This window comes from Chrysemys picta, chromosome 1 (assembly GCF_011386835.1).
Source record: "Chrysemys picta bellii isolate R12L10 chromosome 1, ASM1138683v2, whole genome shotgun sequence".
Lineage (NCBI taxonomy): Eukaryota > Metazoa > Chordata > Testudines > Emydidae > Chrysemys > Chrysemys picta.
The window spans coordinates 8,333,168-8,357,282 of record NC_088791.1 but is presented as its reverse complement, the minus strand read 5'-3'; the positions used below and the strand labels follow the sequence as shown (position 1 = coordinate 8,357,282).

The window sequence follows — 24,115 nt, the reverse complement described above, 5'->3', positions numbered from 1 at the left end:
GCTGGCATGAATGGGTGAAGTTCCATTGAAGTCAATGGAACCCTGGGGACCTACCCCAGCTGGGAATCTGGCCCTACGGATTGCAGTGTGTATTGTGTACAGAGCAAGTTCTCAGGGTTTCCTCGGATGGAAATCTGAACAGAAAAGCTTCCTGACGCCCCAGTCAGCTGCTGAGTGTGCTGCTTCCTGTTGTGCAGGGGGAACCGGGCTACGTGCTGGGAGGGGTGGAAGTGATCCCTGGCCGAAACGGACAACCAGGCTCTCCTGTGAGTAAACACATGACATCTGGTATAACCCCCTCCCTTCTACTGGCGGTGTCTCCAAATGGTGTATGGTCACCATAGATGGCACAAGCGGGGCTGCCAGGCCTTTAGGATTATCTGTAGTCCAATAGCGGCCAACGGGTCTCTGTGTTAGGATTGTGCTAGTCACTGTACATGCATATATAGCACAAGACAGACCCTACACCAGGTAGCTTAGGATCAAAATAGGTGCACTGAGGGAGAAAGGGATGCAACATACGAGTCGGCTAGGCCAATGCTTTCCTTTCCCTGGATATCTACTGTACAGGTGCTGGTGACTTGGGAGGCAGCGCTCTTTCCTTTGAGTTAGCACTAGAGGGCACTGTGCTGCTGGATGTCGACCTGGCCACGTGTGGGCCTTAAGGCTCTCATGGGGCATTGTGTAAGATTAGGGTTGTTAACCCCCACATCCTGATGAAGTACAGTTTGGCTAACTGCTCTCTGGCTTCTTGAAGTCCCCCCTTGTCATTTCAATGAGATACAAAATCCTCCTTCCTGTCCTGGCCTGAGCTGCTGGCAGTGTTCTGCGCTATTAACCAGCTGCTGCCTTTCACCCCAGAGGTGGCAGCATTTCAGTGCTGGGTGCATGGATCTCAACGTATGTTCTAAATAATCTTATGCCTGCTCAGTGTTTCCTGCTGTACCCTCATCCTCTCTTTACACTGCAGCCATCCTCTGTCCTCTTGAGAGCAGGGTTATGAATTTCTTTCCTTCAGTGTCTCTCCATGCAGCTCAGTGATTGGCCATAGTGGTCCCCACTGAGTGACACGGGGCACTTACCCTAGGCTCCTATGCTGCTCAGCTTCACTAGGAGTGGGAGTAAAGGTCACTGGGGTAGAGCTTGTGTCTCTCAAATGTTTGGCTTGAATCATTTCAGGGACAGAAAGGGCAGCCGGGAGTTCCTGGAGCAGCAGGACCGCCAGGGCCACAGGGACCGCCTGGGATGTCTGTGAAGGTGTGTGTGACTGTGAACTAGCCATTCGTCTGCCTTGCTATGCTATAGACACCTGGGGGCGTGTGCTCAATGCGGGGTAACTAGCGGAGTTACCCTTGTCAAGGCAGGGGGAATCCACATTCTATCACACAGCGAGGGGTCAGGCCTCCTAGACATCTGCAAATTAACCCTGTGCCATTGACGCCAATGGGGCTTTACTGGTGACGTCTGTGAGTGCAGGATCAGGCTCCTCTCTGTAGCCTGACCTCTCATCACAAGACAATGGGGTCCAACCGCAGTTTTAGAGGACCTAGGGGGCCAGTTTGAAAGCAGCCTGGGATAGGAGTGAGTGAAAGTTGTTACCGTCTGGGGGTGGTTCCGTGATTGAGGGGAAATATTGCAGTGTGCGCAGACCCAGTTGTCAATAGTTGCCTCCCTACCCAGCCACCTCCTAGACAGTTTGAGCAGAGGACAATGGCGGAGTGGGACTTGAACTCCCCTCTCAGCCCAAGAGGTGGTCTCCAAGTTGGCTCTCTGGGGTGGAGGCCTCTGGGCTGCGCAGTGTAGCGGAAGCTCCTATGGCAGCTATACTTGTCCTGGGGGTAGAGGGCTTCGGCCTTTGGGACTGTCAGCCCCAGCACTGAATTTGCAGAAGGAAACAAAAAAATAGTCCTGGCACCTGCTTTGAAACAGCAGGAGAGTACAAGCCAAGCGGTGAATCCTGCAGCATCTTGCCTGGGTGCAAACATGGGAGGTGGCTCCCCTCACACGCGTGGGGCAGAATGATCCCAGTGGGGCAGACTGCAGCCCGGATTGTGTAGATCTTTGAGAGGAGGTTCCAGCAGAAAGGGAGGGGGCCCTGAGAAGGAAACAAGATCGCTCCTGTCTTGTTCTGAGGCTGTATCATTCTCTGTCCTCTGTTTCAGGGCGAGCCTGGAGACGCAGGTCGTAGAGTAAGTAGATGAGATTTATTCCTAGTTTCATCTCCTGTGTGTGTCTGTGTGTCTGTCAGACCTGAGGAAAGCTCTGTGCAGCTCGAAAGCTTGTCTCTCTCACCAATAGAGGGTGGTCCAATAAAAGACATTGCCTCACCCACCTTGTCTCTCTAATATCCTGGGACCAACATGGCTTCAACCAGACTGCATGCCACATGTCTGTCTGTCTGTCTGTCTGTCTGTCTCAGCAACTGACTGATGGCCCTGCATTTTATTTTTAAGCTGCCTAATGGATTGAATACATGCCCCAGTGATGCTCAGCCTGGGGACTTATCCAAGAAGAGACATTTCCTTCTTTTGGTTCCCTCCCCTCTCCCTATGCCCCTCCCCTCTGATCCCTGATCTGTCTGGTGGTGCTAGTAGTGTTGCTATGGCTACCGGTCAGGAGTAGGTGTGTGTGTATGATGCAGGGAGGGAGCTGCCCAAGTAGCATAGGCCTACGACCATCACTGGCCACAATAACACACTATGTCGAGTATGATTCTCCCCTGTACCGCTGGTCTCTGCGGCAGCTTGTGTCCTGTGGCAGGCTGCAGGGGTTTCTGGGGGGCCATTGTATCCAAAAGGTTCTTTAATGCATGAGCATTAATCACTGAACATATGATGGATACTGAGGGCGGCTCCTGGAAACATGCAGTGGTGTTCTAGGCGGTCAGAGTCTCTCATGCATTATACAGGGGCCTCGAGGGAAAAGCGGCGCCAAGGGCGACAAAGGAGATGCAGGAGAGACCGTGAGTACAGACTGGTGCTGCACTTTCGCCAGTAGTCGCTTTGGGCCAGACGGAGCCTGTCAGACGCAGGCCGTCGCTTAGGGTGGGGCGGAGAGCAATGCATCCTGGGATGCCTGGGAAATGTCATGGAAGCGTAGTCGGCAGGATCTACACCCTGTTTGCTGGTTAGCCATGGGTCACGCTCCCGGAATTTATTCACTAGATAGCATAGATACTAAGAGTCCAAGGTGAGAAGGTTGGGAACGGGTGAAGAAAAAGGTGACGGTTTCTTGTTTTCCGTTTATTTTCAGTAAGGGAACTAGAACAAAGGGGAAAGCAGGATGAGTAAGCTGGAGACATATGCTAAACTTCCCAAACTAGAGTTAGAAAACCTCTGTGCTGACCGTGGCCTGGAAGCTGCAGTCAAAACTACGAGGGGATAAGAGCAGTGCTCATGGAACATGAGAAGCAGCAGTTAGAGCTGGCCAAGAGAGAGGCCCAAAAGCTGGAGGTAGCGGAGAAAGCCAAAGAGTGAGGTGCCTCTGGGTAGCGTCACACTTCCCTCTGTGGAGGGCACCAGCATTCACTGGCTAAGATGCTGAATGAGCTAATTCCCAGCACTCTGAGGGACCTCATTTTTATCATGTGGCTTGGCACTAGCCCTAAATGCCTTGGGTGTGACAGGCCCTGCATTGAACCAAATTCTCTTCCTCTTTCGCAGGGGAAAGCCGGTTTGCCTGGCCCCCTCGGGCTGGATGGTGCTCCTGGAATTCCCGGGCCAAGGGGAGAAAAGGTCATTACTCATGTAATATGTCTTTACTTTTCATCTGCCCAGAGGGGACAGAAATAGCTGTGTTGCCGTAATGGCAGGATGTACCAAGTGCGAAGAGGATGGAGAAGTGTTACCATGTCTCCCCCTGCTCCATGGACTTGCTGCAGCCAATATCATGGAACAGTATAGACATTGTCCGTCTAGCCAGCCTTCCCTGTTCCTCTGACTCCTCTCCTCTCTGTGCATCTGCATGGTTTGGCCAGTATAGATGCCAGGGCCTTCTCCTCTCCCACGGGATGGCCTCCTTTGGTGTCCCTGCCTCCTTTATCCCCATCCTCTTTCACATCTCACCTGAAACCTCTACAGTCCTTTTCTTAACTTGTCTCCCTTTCCAGGCAACTTAGGCCGACCTTATAAATACAACCCTGTAATGCTGAGGCTACATCACCAGACACTTCTCCAGACAAAATGGTCCTGCACTAAATTGCTGGCCCCCAGTGGGAGTTCAGAGACGCTGCTGTAGATAGGACTGATTTCAGTTACAGTTCTTCTCTCTTCTCTTGTCTCTCTTCTCCCTCTGGAGTGTTACCTTCACTTAGGCTGTGTTTGCTTTTCAGGGGGAAGCAGGGATCGGCATTCCAGGCACACCTGGCTTTAAGGGAGCAGAAGGAGGAAAGGTATGTTTAATCTTTGCAACCAGGTTTGTACATGTGCAATAGGCAACCTCTGTCCCTCCCCTTTTCCTTAAACACTCCAGATGTAGTTATTAACAGATAGAACCAAAAAACTAAATCTGTCCTTGTAGTTTTATGGCCTGGGTTATGCAGAAGGTCAGACTAGATGATCACAAGTTACGTCCATACTTGAAGCTAGGGGTGTGATTCCCAGCTTGCCTAGATATACTCATGCTAGACCTCTGAGCAATATTTATCTGCTTTCACACAAAAATTTCTATATTTTTCAGTCAGAAAACCTAAATATTTTAGCTGAAACCGAAATATTTCAAATTGGACATGCTGCCACGTTGCCTCATGGGAGTTATAGTTTACTTGCCTCATGTCCCCATTCTCCTCTATGGGCTGAGCTCCCCAGAGTGACTACATCTCCCAGGAAGCACCATGGCCAGGGACTCCCATGATGTACTGCCTCCTGTCTCCAAAAGGGGAGATCATGCTGTGTCATGGGAGATGTAGCCCTGTATTCAAATTTCTGCCAAAAATTGAAATATGTATTTTTCCCCCTCAATTTTTGTCAAAATGTTCTGTGGAACCTCCTCCTCTTTTCCACCAGCTCTCGTGGGCAGGTTAGTGCAGACAAGGTGTCAGTGGCCACCAGCATTTTTATCATGGTGTTTAGACCTTCTCTCATTAGGGTGGGAGGACTCAGTGATTTAAACACCATCAGTACGGGGAACCTTGGTGCCCAATATGGCTACTGCAGTAGAACTAAACCAGCAATAGCCAGGTGTTTGGCAGCAAAGCCCAGTGTAGATGCAGCCTCATTTGTCGGACTTGGACTGGACGTTATTTTCTCAGAGGTAGGAGAGAATTTCACCTGGCCGTGAGCACCATGTGGCTGCGGGGTTCCAGCTTGGGGAGGAGTCAGTCTGATCCAATTAGCATCTGACCTGCACGGCATTAACGCCCAAACACTGGTCCCAATTAGCAGCCTGAGCCTCACGGCCTGTGCTCTGGGGTGTTCCAGTGGGGCTGTAGAGAGGGAAGGCACCTAGGCCATGGAACAGAAGTGGAGCTGTTCCACAGTGTCCACTGCAGCCTGTGCAGCACCTGGCCTCCCCCTCTGCCAAGGGAAATGGTTGGTGGCAGGTCCAGCAGCTCTACCCCCAAATCCCTGCTGTGCCAGGCAGTGCCTGGAGTTCCTGTGCAGCTGGACTTGTGGCACAAAAATCCCGCTTGGGCTTCCGGCATCCTGCCCTTTCCCCTAAACACCTGGTAGGAATTGCTCTGTCCTTGCAAGATGCCTGTGTCTTCACTGTTTGATGGAACTGGATTTAGCAAACTGTTGGAGGAGACAATCTAATAGGTGAGGGACGGGCGTTGCTGAAATCAGCCCTTTGTAAATAGCTGGATCACAATGGAGAGGTGTGGTTGAAACTCATGCACTGCTGCTGGGGTTGAAAAAGGAGAGAAACACTGAAGAATGGTGATGATGATGAAGAGGACAGGAGCCAGCAATGAGTCCTAGAGTCTGAGCTGTCTTCTCTCTCTGTTTTTCAGGGGGAAATGGGACCACCCGGAGCACAAGGACAAAAGGCGGGTATTAAAAACACTCATCCAAGTTGAACCTGTGCTAGGGTGGTTGGAAATGGGTGGTGGTCTTTTGACGGGGAAGGTGGACAGACATCACTTGTGGCATAGAATACAATGACACTACCCCAAATTCAAAACCTGTGAAAGGAAATCCTTCTTCACACAAGGCATAATTAGACAGTGGAACTCCCTACCACAGGATGACATTGAGGCCAAGAATCCAGCAAGACTTAAAAAAAAGAGACTGGATGGGTAGAAACTGGTCATGAATAAATTTAGGCTGGAAACTAGAAGGAGGCTTCTATCCATCAGAAGAGTAAAGTTCTGGAACAGCCTCCCCATAGGAGTAGTGGGGGACAAACAACCTAAGTAGTTTTAAGGTGGAGCTTGATACATTTATGAATGGGACTATATGACGTGGCTTCCTGTGGTAACAGGGGATTGGACTCAGTGACACAGCGATCCCTTCGAGTCCTGTGTCCTATGTTCCCATTTATATGGCTAGCCAGAATATCCAGAGTTGCAGTAGTTAATGCTAAGATCCATCCATTCTTGAAGACAGATTAAAACTCATGCTTCAAGTCTTAACCTCTAACTATTAGGGATTAGGATGAGTCTGAAAGTGGGGGACAGATTAGCCGACATCTTCCTAATGTCCGGTTTGAACGCCTTCCTCTGAAACATCTGGTGGTCTCTGCTCTGATCCAGCCTGGGAATTCCTAGGTTCCTGGTAGGGTTACCAGGCGTCCAGATTTTGACCGGAACGCCCCGTTGAAAAGGGACCCTGGTGGCTCCGGTTGGCACCGCCAACTGATCCGTTAAAAGTCCGGTCAGCGGCGCAGCGGGGCTAAGGCCGGCTCCCTGCCTGCCATAGCTCTGTGCGGCTTCTGGAAGCGACTGCCAGGTCCTTGCGGTCCCTAGGCCTATGGGCAGCCAGGGAGGCTCCATGCGCTATCCCCGCCCTGAGTGCCGGCTCCGTAGCTCCCATTGGCCAGGAACCGCGACCAATGGGAACTGTGAGGGTGGCGTCTGTGGGTGCAAGAGCAGCGCACGGAGCCTCCCGTCCATGGCTGCCCATGCTCCATGGGGCTGCAGGAACCTGGCAGCTGCTTCCTGGGAGCCACAGTAAGCACTGGCGGGACCGTGTACCCTGAACCCCATCACGCACTCCAACCCCCTGCCTGGAGTCCCCTCCCGCACCCAAACTCACTCCCAGAGCCCGCACTCCCCCCCAACACTCTGCCCCAGCCCTGATCCCCCTCCTGCACTCCAAATCCCTCATCTCTGGCCTCACCCCAGAGCCCACACCCCCAGATGGAGCCCTCACCCCCCTGCAGCACAGCACAGAGCCCCCTCTTGCACCCTGAACCCCTCACTTCTGGCCCCACCCCAGAGCCAATACCCCCAGCCGGAGCTCTCACCCTTTCTCACGCTCTGAACCCCCTCAGCCCCAGCCAGGAGCCCCCTCCTGCACCCCAAACCTTTCATCCCTGGTCTCACCTGAGTCCGCACCCCAGCCAGAGCACTCACACCCCAACCCCCCTGCCCCATCCTGGTGAAAGTGAGTGAGGGTGGAGGAGAGCAAGCGACGGATGGAGGGGGGATGGAGCAAGTGGGGGCTGCACCTCAGAGAAGGGGCGGGGCCTCGGGGCAGGGGGCAGGGCAGGGGTGTTCGGTTTTGTGCGATTAGAAAGTTGGCAACCCTAGTTCCTGGTGGAGGCTGGCAAGGTGAAAGGTGTCTGGAAAGGCATATTAAACTGTATTATACTGTTCAGCCACAAGGCAACATACCTTTTTAAAGCTAACCTCCGCCATTGCTGGCAATGCATTAAAGGATCTTCTAGTGAACACATCTGGTGTGTCTCGCCCTGAGAAGGGAGTTCTGTAGCCAGTCCATATCTGGTACAGGACCCTGACCTGCTGGTAAGCAGCCCTACCGTGTACAAAGTGTCCATGAGAGAGGCCCCTCACAAATGGGTGGCAATGATTGTTGGGGAAGTGACTCGGGGAGAGTGGGGAGGATTTTGCCGCCCGAGGCCGAGGAAAATGTTGATGCATCAGCCTGTGACAGTCACTGTTGGACAAGGATCAGGGAGTCAAATCCTGTGATTTTTTGATGTAACAAAAAAGCCCCGAGAGTGGCTTAGGTATGTGAAAGATAATCAAATCTATGGGCATCAAGTGGTCACCTCCATGGGCTGGGAAGATCTCCTGGCCCCTACATGTAGCACTGAATGAGTAGCTAAATGCACGATTGAGTGAGCAATTGCCCTCCCCCTGAAGCATGGGACGACAACCACTGCTGTGGGCAGGATACCGAACCTAACTGGCCAACGGTCGGGTCTGGCTAATTCCATCTTCTTATCACTGTTTCTCTTCCACGCCTCTCCAGCATCAAGTGGCTTATTGCTTGGAGAGGATTCTGCAGAGCAGCGGCTCTGGGAGATGGACAGATGACTCACTTCAGACCATCTTGTCTAGCTAATGGAGAACTTGCTTTCTAAAGAACTGCCCCTTCAACACACAACACTGAGGGCCAAGCCCCACTTGCATGTAGAAAAATGCATGTGCATGTTTATAACAAGGCATGGGAACTGGGTATTTGCACATGCAAACAGCAGTCTCTAACTTGCCCTTTGCATGTGCAATCGTGGTACTGTGTACACAAATGTGGGCATGCACTTGTATGTGCATTTTTGCATGTGCAATTGTACCTCTCTAAGAAAAGAAAAAAGCGTGACTGGGTGTTTTCTGTAAGGGCCCTTAAGCCTATAACTACTGGTGTTTTTAATGAGTTCTTTCTGGGACAGACTACATGGGACAGTCAGGGAAATAACATTTTTTTGTTTTGTTTAGGGTGAACCAGGATTGCCTGGAGAAGAAGGACTGACTGGCCCAAAGGTAGGGTTTGGGTGAACCAAAATCAAAGTTTAACAAAAAAAATTCAGTGAATTTAGAGCCCAAACTACCCCGGTAAAATGGAACCCCAATCTCAGCTGGTGTTACCATAATACACACAATATTGTGAGAATTAATTATTATTTGTCCTGCTCTTTGAAATCCTCACCTGAAGAGCAATATATGAATGCAAAGTCTATTGATATGAAAGCAAAGATATTTGTCCTCTTGCTTTGCAAACTCCTGGAGAAGGAATATCCAAAGCTCTTTCTCCTGCAAAGTGCAGGGCTTGCATGTTCGTGGGTTGATATTTCTTTGCAAATGGATCTTTGTCTTAACAAAAGCATCTTTCATTTTCCAGGGTAAAAAAGGCCAAGCAGGTGTCAAAGGGGAGAAGGTGAGAGGGGTCCTTAAACTGATAGAAATAAATGATGCTTGGACATAGGAGAGGAGAGAGAGAATAAGCCTGATTTGCTCTTGGTTATACTGGCATAGATTAAAGATAAAGTTGGTGGAGTTACACTGGGCTAAAACCAGTGTGGTTGGCAGCAGAATTGAGCCCAATATCTGAGGGGTCTTAGCCTGTTGAATGTGTATTCAGTTTTCTTTTGAGGAATATTTCCCATGCATATTTGTTGTTTTACAGATCCCCAAGGCACATTCCTTCTGAAATTTCATTTAATTATTAAATCAAGGATCAAAATAAAATTGGACATTTTTATTAGCATTTGCAGTTAGGATAAAAATAAGTTACCAATCCTCATGCTTCAGGACATGGGCTCATCACCAGCTGGGGACAGGAAGATATCTCCCCTGCAGGTGACTTCCTCTGCAGTTTTGAGCACCAGGCTCTGTCAGAGATTGGACGCTGAAGTAGGTGGACCATTGGTCTGTTCTGGCAAAAATTATGCATCTAATATCCCTATGTATTTTCTGTCGCTTGCAGGGGGAGCCTGGAGAAATGGGGCCGAAGGGACTTCAAGGAATTGCTGTAAGTCAATCAAGTTGCTTGACAAGCTGCTGTCAGAATGAGCCTGCCTGTAACAAATGGAACCATCCCAAACCCTTTCTTGACGAGACCATCGCAGAGCCAGCTCCTTCTAGATGTTGCGGTGCCTTTGGAGCCACTTTCAACAGCTCTTGCAAACATTGTAGTCTCTGTTTGGCATCTCCCGTTGCTAGAGATGCTCAACCTGGCTCTCATTTACATGAATGTCCCTTTATGCCACTCTGGGTAAAGGGGCATTAAAGTGGGGCTTTTACCTGCCAGAATGGTGTGAAAGAAACATGGTATTAATGAGAATCAGGCTCTTCATTAACGTGAGTCTGCAATGGGTGCATTTAGGGTGACCAGATAGCAAGTGTGAAAAATTGGGACTGGGAGTGGGGGGTAATTGGAATTTATATAAGAAAAAGCCCCAAATATTGGGACTGTCCCTATAAAATCGGGACATCTGGTCACCTAGCCGCATTCAGGTTGAAGACTATCCCCATCCCCTTTTATCCTCCTGGAATGGCAATGAAGTGGTGAGATTTGGGTATCTCAGAGTTTGATTTAGGTTTCCTACTGACTGGCAGATCTCTCTCTCGTACCCAAAAGCCCTTAGAGTGGGGGCTGGTATGGGTGCCTTCTGGTCTTGTATTCAAACTTCTGTCAGTTAAAAATTGGGCGAATTTCTAGTGAGATTTGTATGTACGTGTGGATCTGGTTGGAGGTCCCTGAAGAAGAGCTAGTTCATGGCATGGGGCTGAGCTTGTATTGAAAAGCTCGGTAGTGGGACATAGAGTTTATCGCTTCTAGGTCGCCCTATTCAAATTGGGCCCAGGTTCATGATCAATGTTCCCATCTGATGGCTGAGCGGTAGCCTATGTGCCAGGCGCTGGTGACCTCGTTCCACTCCCTAATGGACGAGTTTTCATGGCATTAAAATCATCATCACATTTAACTCCCTTTTGGGGGCAGTCTTATCAAAGAAGCCAACGGCTAAATGCGCCATGAAGACCCAACTTGACACTGCCTTTGTCCCTGCTGTACAATGTGGTCCCTTTGGGACCCCGGAATTAAACGACTGAAGTATTTTTAACCTGTTGGAAATGTTCCTTTGATGTTTTACAGGGTCTTCCAGGAATGGTGGGGCAGAAAGGAGACCAAGTAAGTAATACGGGAGGCGGCAAGGGTGGGGGGGTCGTTTAGATCGAGGAACCAAGGCAAAGAACAGGAGTCAGGACTCCTGATAATCAGATAACAACCTTAAAATAGTGACTGTGTTTAGCTCCCTTTACAAGTTTCCTCTCTTCTGGAACATCGTGTTCCAAGCAGGGCAGGGGGAATAACTGATTTTTCAGTTCACTGGCAACCCCAAAATTTTTGTTAAATTCATTTTGGGTCAAACTGAATCGGAAAACTGCAAAAAATGTCATCAACTAGGAAAAAAAAATCCATTTTGAGTCGAACAAAAATGTTTTGTTTCTGGCATTTTAAAAGAACTAGATTCACGAAATGAGTCGTGGTGGGGTCTCCTTTAGCCCAGTAGCTAGGGGTGCTTACCTGGGATGTAGGAAACCCTGGTTCAATTCCCCTCTCTGTCTGTTGTGGGGAAGGCACTTGTACTTGGGTCTCCCACCTCTCAGGTGACTGGGCCATGGGCTATTCTGCGGTCGAGCTCTCTCAATCTGTTCCACTTAGTGTAAACAGTAACTGGAGCGGGGACTTGAACTTGGTCTCCCACATCCCAAGTGAATGCCCAAACCCCAGCCAATAGTGTACAACTCTCACTCTTTCCCTGTGCCACTGACCATTCTTAGTCATCACAGTCATTCATAATGACAACGACGGGTCATTGGGCCAATGAAAGACAGACAGCATCATTAGGGCCCTACCAAATTCCCGGCCATGAAAAATGCATCACAGACCATGAAATCTGTATAATATAGGATAAATGTATACAAAAGACCAGATTTCATGGGGGAGACCAGCTCTGAAGGCAGTGCGGAAGTAAGGGTGGCAATACCACAGCCCCCCTACAATAACCTTGTGACCCTCCCATAATCCCCTTTTGAGTCAGGACCCCTACAGTTACAACACCATGAAATTTCAGATTTAAATAGCTGAAATCATGAAATCTACAATTTTTACAATCCTATGACCCTGAAATTGACCAAAATGGACCATGAATTTGGTAGGGCCCTAAGCATCATCCTAATGTTTTACTTCTGTGCCTGAGCTGGGGGCTGCTTTAAGAAATGATGCTTTAGGTTTTTTAAGCATAAAAGCATTTAATTTTCTAACTTTTAACTTTATGTATTTACTCTTTTCTTACAGGGAAGTCAGGGCTTTCCAGGTGCTCCGGCCATGGGGGTAACTATGCGTGGACAGTAGTTCTAGTAACTCCCCTGCACAATAGATACTGCATCACTCAGTGTACAATACAGACATGGCTTGTGCCGCTTAACGCACAGCTTTACAGCGGGCAACACGAAAAGCTACAGAACTCGGGAAGTCTTACTGAACTGTCTGTTCACACTCACTGTTAAAGTCACATGGATTCACGGGTTGCACTGACTTTTGAAAACCAGGCTCCCCGGTGGTGGAATTCTGAAAGCCAGTTCCACATTAGTGATTACTGCTATTTTTTCTGTAATATGCTATTTCCTGGAAGGCCCTGATCCAGACTGGGGCCCCATTGAGACTGGTGCTAGAAAGACAATCCTGGCCCCAAAGATTTTGTAGTCTAATCCTATCCATTTAATCTGATTTCCGGTTATGAGAGTTAGCACAGGGCTGATTTGGGCACTACCAGGGCACTTAAATTTATTCTGATAGATACTGAGGCCTGCTGGATCCATCGAGGCTCAGCCCTGGTGTACTTAAAGTCCTTGGGCTGTTCCGGGTAAGTCTTGGCCGATTAACTGGCCCCGCTGCCCTGAAGGTGAATTACCTTTGGATCCCACACTTGGGGTTACATAGGCCCTGATCCAAAACCCATTGAAATATATGGGAGTCTTTCAATGGGTTTTGGACCAGGCCTATAGTCCTTTCTGATGTTGGATACAGTACAGGAATTGGCTTTTGCCATTAAAACACAGGGTGCAAGGTCCTATAGGGTAATGGAAGTAGACTGAGCTGTTCTCGGTGGTGGCAGATGACAGAACAAGGAGCAATGGTCTCAAGTTGCAGTGGGGGAAGTTTAGGTTGGATATTAGGAAACACTATTTCACTAGGAGAGTGGTGAATGGGTTACCTAGGGAGGTGGTGGAATCGCCTTCCTTAGAGGTTTTTAAGGCCCGGCTTGACAAATCCCTGGCTGGGATGATTTAGTTGGGGTTGGTCCTGCTTTGAGCAGGGGGTTGGACTAGATGACCTCCTGAGATCCCTAATCTTCTATGATTCTAATATCCACCTGTGGCAGGGAAATAATTCCTCTAAATAAAGAGGACACTTATGCGGCTTCCTTTTCTCCTAGGTTGTTGGACCTCCAGGCAAGAAGGGTGCCAGAGTAAGTTAACGATGCAGAACAACTTTAAAACTTGCATGAGACCTTTGTCTAAGAAGACTAGGGCTGAGTACCATGTTACTCACTGAGATTCCTGGGATATACGAAGACCTGCCTCATGAAATGACAGAGCTCAAGTGAACAGAGATTGGAATTCAAGAACGGTCATACTGGGTCAGACCAGTGGTCCATTTAGCCAGTATCCTCTGTCTAACAGTGTCCAGGGCCAGATGCTTCAGAGGGACTGAACAGAACAGGGCAATTAAGTGATCCAGCCCCTAGCATCCAGTCCCAGCTTCTAGCAGTCAGAGGCTGAGGGACACCCAGAGCATGGTGTTGTGACCCTGACCATCTTGTCTAATAGCCATTGGTGGACCTATCTTCCATGAACGTATCTAATTCTTTTTTGAATCCAGTTATAGTTTTGGCCTTCACAACGTCCCCTGGCAATGAGTTCCACAGGTTGATTGTGTGTTGTGTGAAGAAGTACTTCCTTACATTTGTTTTAAAGCTCCTGCCTATTAATTTGATTAGGTGGCCCCTTGGTTGTGTGTTGTGTGACAGAGTAAATAACACTTCCTTATTCACTTTCCCCACCCCCTTCATCATTTTATAGACCTCTAGCATATCCGCCCCCCTCCCCAAGTCTCTTATAAGATGAACAGTCCCAGTCTTTTTAGTCTCTCCTCATATGGAAGCTGTATTCAAAGTCTGGGTATAATGACACATGATCAACGATGATTCTGCCCCATTAATCTTTCTCTTGTTTATATGCAAGCAAATTTAAACCCTCACATAACATCTAGACACGTGGTAGATGTAAATTTGCTTCCAGCCATTCTGTTTCCAGTGTCAGCTTGTGGAAAAGGCTTAGATTGTGGGGTACTGGTTAAGGGGGTTAGTAAAGCACAGGTCTAGTGCCCAAGACAGACTCTGGACTCTGTCTCGAGTGGAGAGATGTTGACATTGCTAGAGTAAACTCGGTTTCCAAAATCCAGGGACTTCTTAGAGGTGGAAGAGACCGCCTGCTGCATTAGCCATGCCAGGCACCTGCTTGATGGCAGGATTGATTTAATTTCCCTTTTTTCCCCACCCTTATGGATGTGTCCGGTATGGAATGTTCTAACTCTGGTACTTTCCTTAGCACAGTGGTCCCCAAACTGGGGTACACCCCCCTAGTTGGAGGTGAGAGGATGGCAGAGCCCCATCCAGCCCCTGGGGGGCAGGGCGGGAGCGCCACCCAGCCCTGATCTGCTTCCAGCTCCGCTCTGGCCCTGCCCCCTGCCACGGCTCCCAGCCCTGCGCCCAGCCCTGCCCCCAGCTGGGGCTCTGCTCCCGACCCCAGACCTGCCCCCAGCCTTGGCCCCGAGACGGGGCTCTGCTCCTGGGTGGGGTGCAATCAGGGCCGGCTCTGGCTTTTTTGCCGCCCCAAGCAAAAAAAAAAAAAAAACCTGCGGCGCGGCCGGAGTGGCAAAGCAGAAAAAAAAAAAAACCCCTGCAGGGTGGCCGGAGCCAGGGTGCAGGGGGACTCCCTGCGCTGCAGACGTGTCCTGGCTAGCGGGGGAAAGAGGGAGGGAGCAGGGGGAGAGAGAGAAGGGGGACAGCCAGGGCTTTAGCGGGGCGCGCCAAGCTTGTTCGGCTGATGCCTGGAGCCGGCCCTGGGTGCAACCCTGAAAAGTCTGTGGACCACTGCCTTAGCAGCTTATTGCCAGACTTAGAACTACAGAACTTAGGCTACATTTTCCCTGCTGCAGCCCTCCTGGCTAGGTCTGCTCTTGTTGACTAAGAAAGCTAATATATCCCTCAACTCCTCTTCCTAACACCGCCCTTTGCAACATGACAAACTGCTGCTTTGCTTTTCTTCAAGCTTGAGCGTGCCCAGCGCATTTATCCCCATTGTTCTCCAACCGTTTCCATTCTGTGGGACACTCCTGTAAGACATGGATCCTCTCATGAGGCCCACCTCCCATTCTGGGACTTAGCAATGCTCTCTTGGTTGCTGTCTGGGTCTCAAAACATTTCATTCCATTCTGTGGCGCGCTGGCAGAGGGGTCTGCGAGGTCCTTCGCTTTCTCCTTGCCTCAGACGTCCTATTCTTCAGACCTTTGATAATTTTTGTTGGTAAAATACCAGTCTCTTTTGAAGCTTCATAGCAGACAACTCCTGGGCCAGATGCTCATCACATTTACACCAGTGTGAATTAGGAGTTACACCGGTTTAACTCCATTGGAGCAAGTGAGAGCAAAGTCCGGTTAACTCTGCTAATTCCTTCCCCTGTTACACAATTTTTCACAGCTAAGGATATTCTTTTCAGAGCCTCTGACTCCATGAAATCCACTAGGGACTTAACTATAGATATTGATTTTACATAGTAGGCACCCAGATACTACGGTGATGGGCAGCAGAATAAAATCCGAAGATAAATGGGTGGATTTCTCAAAGAAATTAGTCATCAGAGTGGATTGAAAACTGAACCACCCATTGCATGGATTCCAGCAGTCACACAGGAAGGGCAAGCCCTGGCTAGGACGTTACTAACTTTGTGACTTCTTCATACTTAGGGGGATATTGGACCTGTCGGCCCCACAGGACCACAGGGAAACAAAGGAAAACAAGGAGATAAAGGAGAGAAGGTAAAGGCCGTGCTTGTGGCACTGGAAATTTTCAGTTCCTTTATTGGTTCAAATTGTATATTGTGGGTCTTCGCGAAGAAGGCCACAATGTGGACTGAGCTTCTCATTAAGCCAAACTGGTGTGCACGGTCCATGCATGGTAGCCCCTGATGTTTGCAGTGGCACACTGAGGCCAAAGACTTTGAGATAAATATGTTGTAAGGCGGGAGGGTGACAATGAGGCCCTGAGGTCCAGCAATATGTCTCCTTTCACTTCCTACCTCTCTTTGCTGGAAATGCATCATGTGGGAGTTGCCTCCTTTCCGTCTGGCCCTAAACGCAAAGGCTTGTCTGTTGAGTTGGGAGCTGTCTGGGGGTGGGACTGTATCTCCCTTTGTATCTTGTGCAGCACAAAGCACACTGTCTGGTAATTATAGTATGAACTGGAAGCAGGTCAGCATCTCTGAACCCCCAGTGGGTGGGCTCAAGAGATGGGGGAGATAAAGGGCCGAAGCAATGGACACACCGCATGACATGTTACTGAAGCAGGGTGACATAGGGAGCAGGGGCAGGTGACCTCTAGCTGGTGCTTGGGGAGGGGAATTCTCAAGGGCTTTAGTAGGTTGAGAGCAGACCGGTGATGCTAACGCAGAGTCGCACAGGCAGCTGGTGCGATGATGGTGAAACGAGAGTGATGCACTCACTCCGTTCACTGATCAGAATTCTAGCAGCAGCGTTTGCCCCCAGCTATGACTTGTTCAATGTGATGTTCATGGCGGATACTAGCCCAAAAGAGCTAAGGGCCTTTCCATGAGAACTGCCTCCTCCTGAAAACCTCCATGCTGGCTGCCGAGCCCAGGTCTGGATTCCTGCATGTTGCTGAATGCTGCTGATGCCCGGTGGGAGAGACCATCTCATCTCAGTCTTCCTAGGGAGGCAGGAAAAGGGAGGCGGGCAAAAGAATCATTATGTTTTACTCCAAGCAGCACGGTGAATTTGATGCATTTGTGTTCATTGCTCTCCCCTCAGGGAAGTCCAGGTTTTGGCATTCCAGGGCAACCGGGATTGAAGGGGGACATGGGCGAAAGGGTGAGTGGGGGCCATGCGATGAATGGGAACTGAGAGGGGAAAGGACAGAAAACAAGAGCCCCTGAGCTTGAGCTGCTCCGTTACCTCTGGGCACCCGCACTGAAACCAACGTGACGAGTCAGTGGGGCTGCACTAAGAGTGAAATGTCTGGCCTCACCCCGTATGGCCTGTCATTAGCAAATTAATCCAGTAGCTTCTGATACAAAAACGATGCACCTTAAACACTCTACAGAGCCCATAGGGCACGATCATATTACAGGGCAGCTCATCCCAGGCTGTGGGACTGCAGAGCAAAGGTGAAGGTGAACTCCCCCTGTAGTGCAGATCCAGGGGCACCACCTGAATCTATTACTTAGAATCATAGAAGATTAGGGTTGGAAGAGACCTCAAAGCAGGACCAACACCAACTAAATTATCCCAGCCAAGGCTTTGTCAAGCTGGGCCTTAATCAGGTCCCTGCCATTGCAAGGACCTCGGGCATGGCTGCACCACAGTCCCTCCTGTTCTCTGCCTGTGGCTCACCACCGTTAAGTGTCCTGAGGGCTGTAGCGCTGTTGGGTTGGGTGTGGGGATGGCTGAGTGGTGGCCTGTCATATACAGGAGGTCTGACTATGTGATCTGGTCAGGTCCCTTCTGGCCTTAAACTCTAGGACTCTGGCCAGGTCTAAACATGTTGGCTGCAGCGCCCTAATTCCTAGGGTGTCTTCGGAATTACTTCCGTGAGTTGTATCTGCTGCTGATTGTGTTTTGCTAGGGTTGTGAGAGCAGAACTCAGTGACATCTATGGGTATTGTTCTTGCCAAGTGACTTACGGTCTGATTTCTCCGCAGGGGAATGTAGGTTTATCCGGCAAACCTGGCCCAAAGGTGAGTGAGCACAGACCGCAGAGTGTGCAAAGCAAAATCACAACTCTTGCTGGTATCGCCCAAATGGACTTTGATCAGTTGGGTTTTGCAACGTAAAAAATGATGCCGTTAAAGTGGGATTAGAGTGGACATTCGTGGGGTGGGGAAGCTGTAAAGGCTGAAGAGGCTTCAAGGCAAGTTGTGGCTCTGTTGGAATCTCCATTAGCCCTGCACACTGCAAGATGACAGGCTAAAACTGCCTCTTTGTACTCTCCCCTTGCCTAACCCTAACACACCCCAGTAGGAAGGTGTCCAGGCCATTTCTGCGTGTGCAGAAACCTAGAGAGACCTCGATCCCAATGTAACCCACTTTCCATCCCTTCTGGAGACATAGAGGGCCAGTTTGAAATATCTTCTAAAGGCTGGCTTCAAAAATATCTCTCAGTGTCTCTTTGCAAAGTGCCAGACCAGTGGACGAGGGCACTGAAAAAAGCCTAGATGCAGATTCACAAAGATACTCAGCCAGCTGCCCCCCTCACCTCCCCAAAGTGCCTCTGTCAATCTGGGCCCCTTGTGCAGAAGATCTGCTTAACGATGATATTTCTCTCATGGTGTTCCCTAGACTTTGTTGAAGGGGAATTTTGTTTTGGGAGACTGGTCCTTCCCCAAACATGGCACAAGAACCGTGGGCTGCTTTGGGATGGGTTCACTTGGGGGCTAGGAGGAGGGTGCACCTAGGTGATTGGGAGATGTAGGCCAGAGTGGAAGAGCAAAGGTGAGGACAAGACGTTTTAACTCAATGTGGTGGAGAAGTGGGGTAGCCAGTGGAGAGAGGTGAAGGGTGTTTGGGTCAGGAAGGATGACGTTAGTGCTGTGGAGAGCTGTAAGGCTGCCCAGTCTTGGAGCTCTGATGTTAGCTGCACTAGCCGGGAATGCAGCGTACTGATTCAGCAAACCTCGGTGTCACTCATAAAGAATGGCCACAGGCTTGGTTCGGTGGTGAAGACACTGGGCCAGGCTTATTATCGAGGAAGCATGGTACTAGCACCCTGGCTCCATGATTACAGGTACATTCAAACATGTATGCCCGCGATAATGGGACCAGCTCAATCAGGACACCAGGGTCCTGTCACCTCGGCTAACACAAAGATGCTCCTTTTATGACTTCTCTTTTATACATTGATACAAACAAGTTAAGTATTACTCTCCAGATGTTGTTAGCTAGAACTGTTATCCTTGTACCTGCTAGTTAGAACAAAATATCCTCATCCATTATCCTGTCATTCCCTCCTTATCTTTGAGGGGTCGATGTGTTCTTGGACTATCCCTTAAGAATGTGTTTACATAGTTACTTGAGAGAGCTGTGTGTTTTTTGTACCGTCCTTTCCAGACAGGAATGTGCTAACGTAGTTAGCTGCCACCTGGTGCGTTGCTATTGTGCTGAAGCCCGGCCTGCTCTGGTTCACAGCCTTTGGTTCATACTGTTACTTATGCGTAGGGCTCCAGCACGGCCTACAAAGGGAACATGGTAATGCTGGTGGGCAATGATAAGAATGAATATAGAATGCCTCTTTTGCAAACCTTACGCAGGTGAGATGTTTAGATGCCTAACAGAGTGATCTGGGCCTGTTTCACATCCCTAAACACAGCTGCCATAGAGAGAGAAAGAGACACCCACATCACACAGCAGCCTAGAATATCAGGGGTACAAAATGCAGTAGAAGAAAGCAACAGTTGTGTTCACTGTTTATCTCCAGGGGGAAATGGGTCCGAGGGGAGAGAAAGGTGAACCAGGAATACCTGGGAAACCAGGAGAGACCGGACTAAGAGGTAAAGATGTAAGTAGAAACTAATGGTCCAGTAAGACCGGTCATGTCAGTACAATTTGCTGAACTGCACCATTTTCTTAAACACAAAAGGAAAAAGAGGCTTCCACATTAAAAATGGCTCCTTGCTACCATCTGACGGGGGGGGGGGGGGGGGGTGTTATGTGGAAGGAGATGGTGGGTGTCAGTTTTGTTTTGGGCATGGGAGATGGGAACCTGCAATTATGAGGTGAAGTGACTCAGTCTGTGACCTGTTACACTACGTGAAATTCAGGTACAATCCTGGGCTAGTAAGCAACTCAAGCAAAATACCGCTCTGCTCTGTCCCAGCTGGTGAGAAGACGCATCCTTCAGCAATGTGGCTGTGTCCTGGGCATTAGGGCACATATCTGGGCAGAGCTCTGCCAGTCAGTGTACACTGGCTCTTTAACTTCAGCTGAAGTGGGACAAATGTGTTGCACCAGGGCATTTGTATTGCAACATCTTGACATCGCATCATCACAGCATGACGACATATCATCAAATCGTGACAACTGTACACTGCACCATGACATCTGGGTGTGATGATGATGCACCAGCCCTCAAGGACATTTTGGGGCATGCTAGTATATTTTGCAGGACATGAGACTGCTCCGTTAGAATTGAGACAGGCAGCCAGTCCAATGTTCCCTCTGATTTTTTCCATCCATGTGCGGAATAAATTTTGTTATGTGCACCGAGGTATGTGCGGATGTGCGCCACCAGTAGAAACGAAAAAACCTAGATATAATTTTTTTTTAAGTTACCATAGGCCTAATTACTCCAGCCAGGACAGGTTAGTCATTTTAGAACTCACTACTCAAAGAATTAAACTTAATTGTAAGAGAAATAAAAATTATCAAATGCACAGACCAGGCAAAAAAACTAAAATAACAGCACTTTGAAAGAATAAAATTACAGAGAATATCTGTGCATTGCAGGAAGTACCGAGAAGTAACAACAATAATAATACAAGTATGTGTTGGGAGGTGAATGTGAAAGATACAGAGACTCTGTGTGTGTGTGTGTGTGTGTGTGTGTGTGAGAGAGAGAGAGAGAGAGAGAGACAGACAGACAGACTGTGTGTGAGAGAGACAGACTGTGTGTGTGTGAGAGAGAGACAGAGACAGAGACTGTGTGTGTGTGTGAGTGACATAGAGACTTTGTGTGTGTCAGAGACTGTGTGTGGGTGTGTGTGACCAAGACAGCATGTGTGCTGGCAGTTGGGGAAGTTTCTGAGAGATGCTGTGTGCTGTCTGATTAAGGCACTCACTGAAAGCTCTCCTGAACCCTGTCTCCCCTCCCCCGCTCTGCGGAGATGGGGTACATGGGCAGGGGGGAGCGGGAGAGACAGAATGTGTGTGTATGTGTGAGAGAGACAGATAGACAGACAGAGACAGAGATTGTGTGAGCTGGCTGCTGGGGAAGTCTCAGAGACCATGGCTGTCTCTTTAAGAAAGGTTTCAAAGTAGCAGCCGTGTTAGTCTGTATCCGCAAAAAGAACAGGAGTACTTGTGGCACCTTAGAGACTAACAGATTTATTTCAACATAAGCTTTCGTGGGCTACAGCTCACTTCTTCAGATGCATAGAATGGAACACACAGACAGAAGATATTTATACAAACAGAGAACATGAAAAGGTGGAAGTACGCATACCAATTGTAAGAGGCCAATCAATTGAGATGAGCTATCAGTAGCAGCAGAAGAAAGAAAGGCACTCACTCACCCAGAAGGCTGGTTCAGACCTCAGACTGCAGCAGCTCTCTCCTGCTCTCGAGTTCTGAGCCAGGGTGGCCCTGCTCCCCTGCTCTGTGGAGCTGGGGTACAGGGGACACCCTGACATCAGCACCCCCCTCCCAGCCACCCTGCTTTGCACAGCCAGCAGGAGGGTCCTGGGAGCAGCTGCAAAGCAGCGAGGGGAGGGGCACCTGAACACATGCTGCCGGATGTGCGCAGCTCTTCTAATCAAGTGTGCGGCACTTGAATCTCTCCTGGGCGGCCGCCCAACCTCGTAGCTTAGAGGGAACACAGGCAGCCACCCAAGAGAGCTTTATTACAGGCCTCAGATAAGACTCTTTACTAATGACAGCCAATGGCCACTCTCCTTTAGTTCAAGGAGTTTGCACATCCAAGAGTCTTTCCATCATTGGAGTTACTATCACATTGTCCTGTGGCATAATAGAGACCAAGCGTCCCTTGTATGTACTGATCCATGAAGAAAAGGATTAAAAGGAAAAGCCCTGATCCTCATCTCAGGTTACACTAGAGTAACTTCCAGTAGAGATAAGGAGGTGTTAGTACCATTATACAAGGTACTGGTGAGACCTCATCTGGAATACTGTGTGCAGTTCTGGTCTCCCATGTTTAAGAAGGATGAATTCAAACTGGAACAGGCACAGAGAAGGGCTACTAGGATGATACGAGGAACGGAAAACCTGTCTTATGAAAGGAGACTCACAGAGCTTGGCTTGTTTAGCCTAACCAAAAGAAGGCTGAGGGGAGATATGATTGCTCTCTATAAATATATCAGAGGGATAAATACCAGGGAGGGAGAAGAATTATTTAAGTTCAGTACCAATGTGGACACAAGAACAAATGGATATAAACTGGCCATCAGGAAGTTTAGACTTGAAATTAGATGAAGGTTTCTAACCATCAGAGGAGTGAAGTTCTGGAACAGCCTTCCAAGGGGAGCAGTGGGGACAAAAGACATATCTGGCTTCAAGACTCAGCTTGATAAGTTTATGGAAGGGATGGTATGATGGGATAGCCTAATTTTGGCAATTAATTGATCTTTGACAATTAGCGGTAAATATGCCCAATGGCCTGTGATGGGATGTTAGATGGGGTGGGATCTGAGTTACTACAGAGAATTCTTTCCTGGGTGTCTGGCTGGTGAGTCTTGCCCATATGCTCTGGGTTTAGCTGATCGCCATATTTGGGCTTGGGAAGGAATTTTCCTCCAGGGCAGATTGGCAGAGGCCCTGGGTTTTTTTCGCCTTCCTCTGCAGCGTGGGGCATGGGTCACTTGCTGGAGGATTCTCTGCCCTTTGAAGTCTTTAAACCACGATTTCAACAGCTCAGACATAGGTTAGGGGTTTGATACAGGAGTGGGTGGGTGAGAGTCTGTGGCCTGCGTTGTGCAGGAGGTCAGACTAGACAATCATAATGGTCCCTTCTGACCTTAAAGTCTATGACTCTATGACTCTAACTCCCGGTTTACACTGGCAACAGTAAGATCAGAACCAAGCCAGGCGCTTTAATTCAACTGGGAAATTCAGAATAACAAAACTGGTCATGAACTGAACTTTAACCTGATACTTTGTGTTATGTTCTAGGGACAACCGGGGCAGAAAGGGAACGTGGGGACCAAGGTAACATAATGGGAATTCTGTGATTTCCCATAGCCATGGAGATGATTGAGCTCTCTCTGATGTAGTCTGTAGTAGAATGCGGAACCTCCTGATCAATATTAATGTGAAGCTGTTCCGATGTGACTCCCAAGTCATCCGAAAGGACCCTTTTGTTTTCCCATTTTGGGGGCTTTGATTCAGATGAGAAGCATGGAGGTCAGGTTCGCATTTGGTTCAGCCTGGCTCGACCAACCCAAGTTCTTGAAATGTCCCCCAAACTGGCTCCAACTCTGGTTAGGTTTTCCTTCTGGGTTTGGTTTCATCTGCCAAAGTTAGAGACTGCAACCAACCTGTCAAATGGGACTTCAGAATCTTTTTTCTTCTGGGACAGTTCTTCAAGTTCTGGGGGGTGGGACTAGCTATGGGGGCGGTCACCTGCTTGTTAAGGCTGAGGAGGTGGAAAGCAGGAGACTTTCCCAAAATCCCATTGGTGACTGGTGGAGAATTGTATCAGAGGGGTAGCCGTGTTAGTCTGGATCTGTAAAAAGCAACAGAGAGTCCTGTGGCACCTTTAAGACTAACAGATGTATTGGAGCATAAGCTTTCGTGGGTGAATTCTCTGGTGGAGAATTGTCAACCTCCCCCCATCTCTACTAGCATGATTGCAACTCTGACATCTCCCTGCAACATCTGACCCTATTTACTCCAGCTCCGGGCACCCTCTGAAATGTCACCCCCATTTACTGCACCTCTGACGACCTACCCCATCTTTATCATTGCCTGCTCCTCCGCCCCCTCTGGTGGGTGCTGGGGAAAGAGACTGGTCTTATTCAAAGCCACTGGCCAGACAAGTGGGCTTGGCTATCTCTCCATTTGAACTGACTTTTCCAGGCATAAGAAGTGCTGCATAATTAATGTCCCAAGTGCTGGGGAAGCCTGACACACCCATTTACCTGAGGCTGCTAATAAGGCTGTAAAAAAAATTGTCCTCCTTTCCT

At 49.1% G+C, this 24,115-nt stretch overlaps 1 protein-coding gene across 15 annotated transcripts in view; it reads left to right on the top strand.

Moving 5' to 3' along the window:
- The window catches only part of LOC101937181 (collagen alpha-1(VII) chain-like), a 216,523-nt gene that overhangs the window by 77,849 nt on the left and 114,559 nt on the right, over positions 1-24,115 (top strand). For 9 of the 15 annotated variants that reach the window (XM_065552706.1, XM_065552750.1, XM_065552729.1 and 6 more), the window contains exons 33-50: positions 198-266; positions 1,180-1,257; positions 2,163-2,189; positions 2,909-2,962; positions 3,663-3,734; positions 4,331-4,390; positions 5,951-5,986; positions 8,840-8,884; positions 9,243-9,278; positions 9,828-9,872; positions 10,998-11,033; positions 12,204-12,239; positions 13,345-13,377; positions 15,936-16,007; positions 17,016-17,075; positions 17,906-17,941; positions 19,678-19,758; positions 23,103-23,138. In XM_065552706.1, coding sequence (XP_065408778.1) covers positions 198-266; positions 1,180-1,257; positions 2,163-2,189; positions 2,909-2,962; positions 3,663-3,734; positions 4,331-4,390; positions 5,951-5,986; positions 8,840-8,884; positions 9,243-9,278; positions 9,828-9,872; positions 10,998-11,033; positions 12,204-12,239; positions 13,345-13,377; positions 15,936-16,007; positions 17,016-17,075; positions 17,906-17,941; positions 19,678-19,758; positions 23,103-23,138 — 912 coding nt within the window. The remainder of the gene's footprint in view (positions 1-197; positions 267-1,179; positions 1,258-2,162; positions 2,190-2,908; positions 2,963-3,662; positions 3,735-4,330; positions 4,391-5,950; positions 5,987-8,839; positions 8,885-9,242; positions 9,279-9,827; positions 9,873-10,997; positions 11,034-12,203; positions 12,240-13,344; positions 13,378-15,935; positions 16,008-17,015; positions 17,076-17,905; positions 17,942-19,677; positions 19,759-23,102; positions 23,139-24,115) is intronic. The other 6 variants (XM_065552747.1, XM_065552712.1, XM_065552766.1 and 3 more) reach the window with 4 other exon arrangements.